Genomic DNA, 11,294 nt, shown 5'->3' with positions numbered 1-11,294 from the left:
GCCTTGGTGGTGAAATGGTAGACACGTAAGACTCAAAATTTTATGCTTTAAAGCGTGGAGGTTCGAATCCTCTTCAAGGCAATATTTTTTAAGTAGGAAAAAAATAATCTTATGTTATACTATTTAGTTGATATCAATGATTTAGTTAAACTCAAAAAAATAAAATCATATTCTTTTGATTTCAAATATTTTGATTAAACTGCTTAATTTTATAATTAAACTGATAATAAAAAAATTATAAATAAAATCAGATGATATTTTTTAGTATTGTAAACTAAACATTAATATAATAAACATATGGAAGTAAATATTCTTGCATTTATTGCTACTGCATTGTTCATTTTAATCCCCACAGCTTTTTTGCTAATTCTTTATGTACAAACAGCTAGTCAGGGTAGTTAATAATAAAATTTATTTTAGATTATTACTTATTTTGGATTTATTAAATAATATTGTATTTTTAATAAAATATTTAGTTTTTTACAATATTAAAATTTAAGTTAAAAAACTAAAAAAATTATATATAATTTTTTTAGTTTTTTAACTTAAATATATTTTTATTATTTTAATTATATGATTCATATAGAATTAGGCCCTAGTACAATAGTAGGAATAGGGCTTATTGTAGTAGGTATACTTTTATATGCCCTTCGAATAAGGGAACCTAATGTATCTAGAGGTGTGATTTATCCTGTACTTAAATAAAGTAAAAAAATTTCAATCTATTTAATAGTAACAATAAATAATAAATAGAAAACTTGAAATAAAATTTAAAATTATATCAAAAAATCTATGGCTAAAAATTGAACATAATTAAAACATTATTTCGAAAACATGCTTAAATTTTAAATTAAAGAAAATTGGAACTTTAATTAAATAACAACTAAAAATAATTTATTTTTTTTTATTTAATTTTATTTTTATATCTTTAGAAATAAAAATAATTAAATCCCATGAAATATAAAATGAGCCTAAGGATAATGTTAAATAAATTTAAGTATAAATAAAATAAACTTGTTGTAAAAATAAAATCAAACAAGAAAAGACAATCCAAAAAGTTTTTTTTTTTCAAAATTCTTTTTAAACTTACTTGGATTTAGAACATTTAAATTTTATAAGGTTTTTTTTTTCATTTTAATGTTTAAGCCATAAAGAAATTAAAATATCATGTATGGTTTTTAAGAGGGTCATGTCTATAAATAAAAACATTAACCTATCTTAATATTATGATTCATTTTTTTCATCAATTGGATTATTATGTGGAGGGATTCTTATTTTTCAAGGTTGGCGATTAGATCCAATTCTTTTATTATCACAAATACTTTTAAGTGGAACTGCCATTTTTTTTATAGTAGAAAGTTTATACTTACGGAATAATAAATTAAATTTTACTATTTTTTCTAAAAAAAATAATAATTATTTTATTTCACAAAAAAAAAACTTAAAGAAAAATAAAAATTATCAAAAAATAAAATTAAAAAAAAAATTTTATAAAGGGTGGGAAAAAATTGATTATACTTTTTTTATTTCTTATACAAATTAATTTATTAAATAGTAAAAGTATAATCTAATTAGTTTAATGCTTTTTTTTATTTTTATATTTAATAAAAAAAATATAAAAATAAAAAAAACATTAAATTTTAAATCTAATTTTTATAATCCGCTTCTTCCCCAAACGACAAGTGAAAGAGAAAATGTAAACATTACCATTAAAGCACCCCAAGCAATATTAACTATATCCATATGTTTTTTATAAATGTTAAAATAAAAATTAATTATAAATAATACTTATAAGAAAAATAAATAAAAAATTATTTTTTTTATAATGTTTTTGTATTTATAACAAAAAAAAGACTATACATACATATATATATATCATATTCTTTTATTATAAGAAATATAGATAAATAGTTAGTATGTAAATATTAAAAGACTTGCTTTTTTTATTTATTTGATTTATTCGACTTGTAGTACCAACAAACTGATTAGGTGCGGCTGGCTGCGTTTGGATATTGGAATGAAGAACCGACGCTACCTCTTCCGCAGCAAGTTTGAGAGCTGGTTTGGGCATGTGCTTGCTTGGTAATCGGGTAGCACAGAGAGATACACACCAGACCACAAAAAGTGAAACCATGGTTCCCAAACCTGTGGATTGCTGTCACAACAGAAAAAACATTGTTTTTCATCACCATGACATCCCAGATGCACTGTTGACTTGTCCTGAATATAAATTCTTCAAAAGAAAAACCATGGAAGTGTTCTAAAGTGCAATCTTGAACAAGAAAATGCAGAACTGACATAAAATGGAAGCACGTAGAAAATCAAAAAATCTTGGAACTGTATCAATGGTTTCGAAACGTGAGATTCGAGAGGTGCAACGCTAATTAGTTTCGAGGTAAAGCTTCATCTGATAACATACAATCCAGGGAATTAAAACACTGACCTTGGGTTGAGCGACTTCATTTTCCGGTGAACTTGCAGTTTCGTAGTCCCAAACGCGAGCCACAGTGTCCGGCAAGATATTGGGGTCAGATTCGCCTACATCCTGTGCTAACTGCGCCACGTCTTGAACAACTCGTGAAATATACTCTGAGGAGTCTGCAGCTTTGGTACTATCCTCGATCACAATTTGAGCCACACTCTGCGCAATGGACTCTTGATTCTGCCCGATATCACTCGTCTTAGCTTCCTCTAGAGTCTTCCCAGCCACATCGTGAAGGCTAGTAGCGACTTCGTCGAGATCGTGAGATTTTGGTGCCGATTCATCCTCAGGTACAGATGGTGGACTTGAAGTCTCTTCTGGCGTAGCATCACTCTCAAGTACGTCGGAAGACTTTTCTTCCTCTCCACTCACTGCTGCAACCGCTGCTGCGAGATATGGGGTCACTTCATGGTCAGATTCCCCACTTGCTCCTTGATCTGCTTTGGTCGAAGTAAAGGCCTTACTAAACAAACTGAAGTTAAAATCCCTTGAAGCTGTTTCTACTTCATTTGCATCAGACTCCGCCGAGGCATTGGCAAGTGGAGTCGGCGACTCGTCGTGAGCAACTTCAGTTTCCAAAGATGGCGTCTCACCTAGAACAGATTTATCTGAGACATCGATACCACTCTCAGGATCACGAAGGGCTGCTAACTTGATCTCCTCGTCTGTCATCTCAGTATGGAGCAAACTGGACACATCTTCAACTGACTTCGGAGCTGCACTTGCCGCTTCTGCATTTACCACTTCCGTCTGGAGCAAATGAGATTCAGCTCCAACTAATTCTGTGGCATTGTTATCTGAATCTTCAGTCTTAGGCACATCATCACCTGATACTTGCGTTGCATCGCTAGTCACGGGAGCCTCACTGAAACCAATGTCATTGAAATCAACATTTAAGTTGACATCGCTTGAAATTTTCGCAACCTCGTTTGTTTCAGGCGCTTCAGTTGCAACGACACTGGCAGAATCCTCATCACGTGGCTCTGAAATTGCATCGGAGGGATCTTCATCAGCCCACTCGATGGGAACACTCACTATGAACTGATCGATGGGAAGTTCCTCCGCAATCAAGGGAGTCGTCGTCTCTGACTCGTTTGCACCAACAGATAGTGCATCAGGTCTTGCTTCTTCAATCACATTAGCTCTCTCGGAGACTCCTTCTACATGTCCAGCATTAACCTCAACGTCCCCTGAAACACCCTTGTTTTGGAGCTCCGCTACAGTCTCTTGTAGAAGCTCCTCCACATCCAGGCTTCTGTCTGTTTGACCTCCTGTTACCCCGAAATCCTCTCTTCTTTCTGAAAGAAGAGAGGATTTCGGACTATGTTCAGCAGCATCGGTTTCTTTGACGTCAGATAGTGTTTCTTCTTCATTTTCTGCAGCACCCTCTTCGCTTTGCTCCTGCCTTGGAATCGAGGATTCCATACGGTCCAAGGGCTCCTCTTCAGCAGGCAAGGATGTATGAATGGCCTCCTCCATTTCAGAATCTGACACCTCAGGCTTCACTTCTCCAGGCGGCCTCGAAGGATCACTAGGAGCAGCCACGGATTCTAAATTTGACGAATCCACATCTGGCTTTGCATCACCAATCTCTGCAACAGGAGCATCAACTGCTTCGCTAATACCATCAGTTTCAGTGCTAGCACTCTCTCTGTCTGCACTCTCCGAGGTTGGTGCTACCTCGATCGCATCGTCAACATTTACTTCCGCATCATCGGAAGGCGTGACCACGGATTCTGGTGATGCATTCATTTCACTGATGCCATCATACTTTACGTCAACAGATGTGTCTTCAACGTCATCAGAAGAAGGAACCGAGGATTCTGGCTCCGCGGTTTGTTCCTCGGGCTCATTACGGACTGTCACTTCTGTAGACTCGTGAACGTCCTTAACCGGCGCATCTACTACTTCACCAAGAGCATGGTCAGCCGATTCCTGACTAGGAGTTTCAGGACTTGCGTCCTCATTCTCACCGCTCACTGGTGGGATTGCCGCACTTGCCTCACTCAAATCACTAGAACTCACATCAATTGCTTTGTCTTCAACGTCATTAGCAGTTGCAGACAGAGACTCCAGATTTGCGGAGCTCTCCTCGGGCTGTGTACCGACTAATGCTTCCACATCATCATGAGTCTCCTCCTCGGCAATACCATCACCTTCATTCTCAACGTTGCCAGTTGACTCTGGAGCTGTAATTTCAGAGCTCGCGCCTTCCTTGCCATCACTCTCAGATGCGGAGGGCACTGCACTAACAGCTTCAGAAACTGTCTCTACAGACTTCTCCTCCACATCATCAGAAGGTGAAGATACGGATTTACCTTCATCCTCAACATTGCCAGATGACTCTGGACCTGTAATTTCAGAGCTGGAGCCTTCAAAGTCATTACTCTCAGACACGGATGGCACTGCACTCACATCTTCAGAGACTGTCTCTACAAACTTCTCCTCCACATCGTCGGAAGGTGAAGATACAGATTCACCTTCATTCTCAACGGTGCCAGATGGCCCTGGAGCTGGAGTTTCAGAGCTCGCGCCTTCACTGCCATCAATCTCAGATGCGGAGAGCACTGCCCTCGCATCTTCAGAAACTGTCTCCACAGACTTCTCCTCAACATCATCGGAAGGTGAAGGTATGGATTCCGATTCGGCTGTTTTTTCCACGGAATTTGCATAAGTTCCAGCATCCGAACCATCTTCAACATCTTCAACAGGAAGCTCAGCTTTATTAAGTAATCCTTCAGCAGGAAGCTCATGATGGGATACATTCTCCTCGGCATTATTCTCCAATGCTGTGGGCATCTCAGGGACATCTTCAGAATTAACTGCTACAGGTTTCTCTTCGGTATTGCCAGAATGAGCAGCCATAGATTCCGATTCTGCAGGTTCTTCATCGGGCTGTTCGATGGTATTCGCTTCCACTAGCTCATAAACCTCTTCAGCGGGAGCATAGTGCAGTTCACTGACAACTCTCTCAACACCCCCAACACAAACAGGATGAGGGCCTTCGCTCTCAATAACATCACCCTCCAAAGGTAATTCTTTGCTCTCCTCACAGATATCTTCGGGTTTCATTACCGCAGGCTCTTCTTCAGCACTGTCAGAGGAGGCAGGCACAGCTTCCGCAGTTACTAACCCTTCTCCAAGCGGTGCACTAATTGCGGCTGCCACAACATCGTCAATCCCCTCCGCATGAGGATCCTGTGCTTCACTGTCGACCTCCTCGGCATGAGCACCCTGTGCTTCACTATCAATCCCCTCCGCATGAGAATCATGCACTTCACTGTCAACTCCATCAACATCACGATCCTGTGCTTCACTATCAAGCCCCTCGGGCAACCCTTCAGAAGGAACTTCATCACTCCCTGAAGCTAATGTCTCAACTACATCCCCTGCATCTTGGGAATCCTTGGGCATGTCTTCAACGTTACCAGAAGGAACAGATAAACCATCCGAAACCTCAACACTATTAGGAGCCTCCACAATGGTCTCCACGCTCTCAGCAGGAGCATCAACATCCTCACCTTGCCCTTCATCAGGAATGTAAGGTCTCAATTCCTCCTTGTCATCCACTTCTCGACCATTCTTAGCAACAGCCTCACTCAAGTCCCAGCTTCCCACCTTCTCCGTCGCATCCAAACCATCCCCAACAAAAGAAGAGTCAACTTCCAGATCTCCACTCGACGAAACCGCGACAGGTTCCTGGATGGTACTCATCGGAGGCTCCACAGCCATCGATGCTGCATCAACATCAACACTCTCACTAACAGAAACATCGGACACTCTCTTCTCCCCCTCTTCAACTAAAACATCGTGCGAGGTCTTTGAGTTCAATTCTTCGTTGGGACTCACACTTACACTCTTCCCTTCACCCTCACCCTCGCCTACACCGTCAACACTCTTCACAACAGCATGAGCATTCTCTTCTTCTACCGAGGCACTCTCATCTCTTGCTTCACTCTCCGTGGGCGCCGCCATATCCTTCTCCGCATCCACCGAACCCATCCTTCCAAACCTGCCCGATTAACAAAGAAATGCCCTCAATCACCCCCTCCAACACCCAACTCCATGCGCCTGCTACCCTCCTGGAAAACCACACGTCACCATTCACCACCGTCTCACAATCCAACCGAAATGACGATGCCAGCCACTACCAAAAAATCCCTCACAAAGCTTCACGGAGAAGCGCTTGCGGATGTGCGAAAAGATCGTCGCCGGTCGAGAGTGGCAGATGTAGAGCCGTGATTGTGAGAGTCCTTGCTGGTCCTGAAAGGTTTTGAAAATTTGCCAGGTTGGGTTGCGATCAATGAGGGCCCCTCCCGCATTCGCCGCTCTGGCAGCCGGCGCGTGACCTGGAAGCGGAACCAGCCAACCGCCCAGCTGTTCCGCCACGAGAGCCAAAAACCCAAAAGAACTAGTCCAAATAATCATTTAAATAATAAAAAACATCAAGCCCAATTCCGCATTTAAAGACTAATTCAATTCTCATCACGACGAGGCCATTCATGAAAAGCCCCAGCTGCTTTGTGGCGGTGGGGTTTGTTTGTTTGCTAGTGTGTGTGTGTGTGAGGGGTTGCGCATGGCATCCTCTTGCTCTTTCTTACTCTCGCTCTCTCTTTTCGCATCGGAGTGCGCATCCCTTGACTTGTTCCTTCTTCTTCTTCCTCGCGTTATGGGGCCCTTTCTCCTTCATCTCTGCAACTCCTTTTCTCGCTGTGGGAGTTGTGTGCCATCTCAAGCAAGAGTGGGCGTCACTCTCATTCTTTGGAGCACACGCTACCCTTTGATGCCCATTTGGGGAAGAAAAGTAGAAACTTGGGGGACATTGGGGTCGGAACTTCTTGTGGGAAACAGCTTAACAACTCGTTGGGCAAGGATTCTGGATGTGTGGTGAACTAGTAAGTAAGATAAATTTTTCTCTTGGGTGGTGGTCCATGCATTGTCGTGTGAATTTTGATTGGTGTCCAATATGAGTGTGATTAGGAGTGTTTTTGTTCTCACAATTGTGTCATATTTTTTATTGCATTCAAACCAAGATCTAAACAATGCATTTTGTGTTTTGAAATTTAGCCATTGGTAGAAGATTGTAACAAGGTTTGTGTCTTTGTTGTTTTGAATGTTGGTTTGTGACTTCCTTTTGTATGAATTTTCAGCAATTTTTGTGTTGTATGTAGATTTTGTAATGACTTGGTTTGTACTTGTATTTGTATCCTCTCTTTTTATTAGACTCAAAGTTATAGACAATATAATTCAATTGTTTATTTATTTTTTAAAAAATTGATGCAAATTGATAATGATGGCTCCTTCTACTATTTCATTAACTATAATGGTTGAAATTATGATTGTTCATTGAAAGAGATTTGTTTAATAAATGAATATTTATATAATGGGAATAATATTCAATAAGATATGTTACTTATTAAACACATAATAAGCAACGTGAATTTAAAAATATGTCCTATTTATGATAATAGAATGTGATTTATAAGTATACAAAAAAAGTTTAATTAAATTTAAAATATACTAATATGGGAGAATATATAAAATCTTTCAATTTGGTAGTAATTCTAGCAACTATTTATTTCTGTTGTAAATTAGAATATGTCTATAAAAATAAATATAGAAAAAATGACTACTGTTAACAAAGTTTTGGCTGTTTCATTTTACACATGTATTTACTCGAAAGTGATAATTAAAAAAAAATTATGAGAGAGTTTAAACATAAAATTATGCACTTTAAAATAAGTATTTAAAATTTAAAATTTACTAAAAACTAATAATGTGATAATAAATTAGTAACAAAATGCATATTTTTTAATAATACTATAATAAATATGATTTTTTATTTTTGAAATATCTTATTTCTATTTATTGATTAAAAATAGATATATAATTTAAAATTTTATAGACATTGTATTAAAAAATTATGTGTAGGAATATGGAAAAAATATTCAGGAGCATATATATATATATATATATATGTGTGTGTATATATATATATATATATATATGAATAAAATTTCAAAATGAGTTGATTTGTTTATAATGTCAATGAAGGAACTTATCAAAAACATTTTTACAAAACTTTTCAAATACTGTTTTATTAAGTTAATTCTGAACTCTACATATATACAGTGACAAACAAAACCGAGTACAAAATCTGAACACTCATCGTTCATTGATCCTTCCAACTGACACATAAGTCAATTGATAGAATTACTTTTTTATTGTGTGTATTCATCCAGTCCTCTACATGGATGAAAAATCTCATTATCATTTGAGGTAGGGTTTATGAAAAAAGTGTTGTAGAAGCACACAGACATGTGCACTCAGTTTTGGTTGCTTCTTCTTGCTGAATTTCGAAATTTCAATGTACACTCCTTGTTGCAAGATTTGAGGGCATTTTTTGTTTGTTGTGTTGCTCTTGTTGTGTACTATCTATAGTGAAAGTTGATTTGTCAATTGTATCTCTATGCCTCGGTTGTGTGAATCATTGAAGCACCAAGCATTGGTGCAGCTTAGGAGTGGTGTTTCTACAAGAAAAGTTGCAAACTCACTTGGAATGAGTCAGTCTTCAGTAGCTCATCTGAGGAGGGAGATTAGTAGTGAAATAGAAAAGCAAAGAGGAGGACGTCCAAAGGTTTTAGGAGAACAAGAGAAGCGACTTGGTGTGCACCTTGTCACTGCTGGTTGTCTCAAAACGGCAAGTGCAGCTGCAAAACAACTTCGAGAAAAAACAGGTAAACACTTCTCAGACATCACCTTGAGGCGTGGTTTGAGAGAAGTTGGTTTGGGTGCTTGTGTACAACAAAAGAAGCCTCTACTTGCCAAAAGACATGTTCTTGCAAGGTTGAGTTTTGCTCATAAATACAAAAATTGGACCATTGATGATTGGAGACGGGATATTTTCAGTGATGAGACAAAGATTAACCTAATCAACTCAGATGGTAGGTCTTGGTGTTGGTTGAGAGAAGGAAAACGACCTGGACCTAAACATGTTAGTCAAACTGTCAAACATGGTGGTGGTTCAATTATGATTTGGAGTTGTATGACTGCTTTTGGACCGGGTGCTTGGTATCAAATTGAAGGTAGAATGGAGCAACACTTGTATAAAAAAATTTTAGAAACCTACTTGCAAAGTACCACACAGAATTACAACTTAGATCCTACTAAGGTGGTTTTTCAACATGATAATGATCCCAAAAATATGGCAAAAAGTGTTTAGTTTTGGCTCTCTTCACAGCCATTTCAGCTCCTTCGATGGCCAGCTCAATCTCTAGATTTGAATCCAATGGAACATTTTTGGGCCCTTCTCAAACAACGTTTAAGCCAAGTCACTCCAAGGCCAAGAGGTGTTCAAGAATTGTGGGAGAATGTTTGTAGTATTTACCCTAGTTATGATGCAAAAGATTGTGAGAAACTATACAAAAGTATGCCAAGAAGGATTTCAGCTGTTTTGGAAGCAAAAGGTTATTGGACTAAATATTGAAGTTTGAAGATTTTCTTTAAACAATTCTGAGTACAAGACATAGTTGTTGATTTGACTTTGTAGAAGGATGTTTAGTTATCAATTTGATGTACAACTTTGTACATGTGTACAAGACTGTGTGTATTATTCCATGTAACTTTCAGATTTATAAAGCAATCATTGAAATTTCTGTAATTGCTCTTGAAAGTTGGCACTTCAGATTTTGTACTCGGTTTTGTTTGTCACTGTATATATATATTTACAAGTTCTTATAAGTTAAAAAGATTAAAATTAATAATCATGAGTAGTTCTTAAAGGGGGTTTTAAAATATATATATATATATAACCAAAAAGAAAAAAAAAAGATTGAATAAGCTATAAATAAAACCTATTTTGGCCCTTTGCATTGCAATTTAGTTTTTGAAAACAATGACGGTGAAAATTTGAAATTAGATTTATAATTACCTATACATATAATCACAATTAATTATAAAATCCAAAAATATGATTAAAATAATTTTAAGTCACTGATAATTTTTTTGATTTAGACCAAAAAAAATACTGCATTAAAACACACATTTGTATATATATATATATATATATATATATATGATATTGAAAGAGAGATATTATTTTATTTTAATGGAAAGAAAAGCAATTGTTTAATTTTATGTATCATTTTAAAAAATATATATATAATTCAACAAAATAATTATTTATTTATTTATTTTAATATACTATGTTATTTTATTAAAGAAATATATAAGAGTACAGAAGATTTAGTGTTTACTTTGCATTGTTGTTATGATTGCTTCAAAATGTTTTTCTGTCATTTTACTTCTACTTCATAATAAAGTATTTTTGGCATCATAAATTAAGTAGAATATAAGCTATACATAGTGTGACTTTTCATCAAAAATTTTAATATCCTGATCTATGAAGTTCTTACTTAATCAAAAATTTGTGGTTTAAAAGTAAACTGTTTTCACTTTGTTGTTTTATTTCATAACAAATTAAGTCGTTGTATAATATGGTTGAATTACACATGGTACATGAGTGTTTTTAGGTTTTTAGAATATTATAGTATCAAAGAATTAAAGCTTATGGAATATGAACATAAAGTTATGCACCAAATTCATATTTATTTATAAAGCAAAGAACAGCTCAATTTCGGATGTTAGGTATTATGGCTTTGCTTGGACAAGAAAAAAGTTACAAATCCTCTAACCACGCTCTCATCTCAGCATTTAAAACCTTGGTTAAGCATTCACCCAAAATGTCATCACTAAAATGAGTTGAAAATTTAATAATCTTTAACCCTCATATCATTGTTGTCTTGACTTCAGT

General features: G+C 36.5%; 1 protein-coding gene and 1 non-coding gene across 2 annotated transcripts; one reads left to right on the top strand and one right to left on the bottom strand.

The window, feature by feature from the left end:
• Positions 1–81, top strand: TRNAL-CAA (transfer RNA leucine (anticodon CAA)). The gene has a single exon. It is a non-coding gene; the product is annotated as a tRNA-Leu (tRNA).
• Positions 82–1,646: 1,565 nt separating this feature from the next.
• On the bottom strand, positions 1,647–6,740 carry LOC112283469 (uncharacterized). Its single transcript, XM_090251564.1, has 3 exons — positions 2,444–6,740; positions 1,966–2,155; positions 1,647–1,663 (listed from the first exon to the last, which is right to left on the bottom strand). Exons 1-3 carry the CDS (start codon positions 6,482–6,484, stop codon positions 1,647–1,649), a joined length of 4,248 nt encoding a protein of 1,415 aa, XP_090107690.1. The 5' UTR covers positions 6,485–6,740.
• Between the last annotated feature and the right edge of the window lie 4,554 nt (positions 6,741–11,294).

This window comes from Physcomitrium patens, chromosome 6 (genome assembly GCF_059467195.1).
Source record: "Physcomitrium patens ecotype Gransden chromosome 6, ASM5946719v1, whole genome shotgun sequence".
Classification (NCBI taxonomy): Eukaryota; Viridiplantae; Streptophyta; class Bryopsida; order Funariales; family Funariaceae; genus Physcomitrium; species Physcomitrium patens.
Note: the sequence above shows the minus strand (reverse complement) of the source record. Positions and strands in the feature narration are given on the sequence as shown.

Excerpts from the sequence above, each read along its gene's own strand:
- LOC112283469 (XM_090251564.1), bottom strand. The coding sequence starts at position 6,484 with ATGGGTTCGGTGGATGCGGAGAAGGATATGGCGGCGCCCACGGAGAGT. Across the intron at positions 2,156-2,443 it reads ATGAAGTCGCTCAACCCAAG|CAATCCACAGGTTTGGGAAC; the intron begins GTCAGTGTTTTA and ends CTGTTGTGACAG.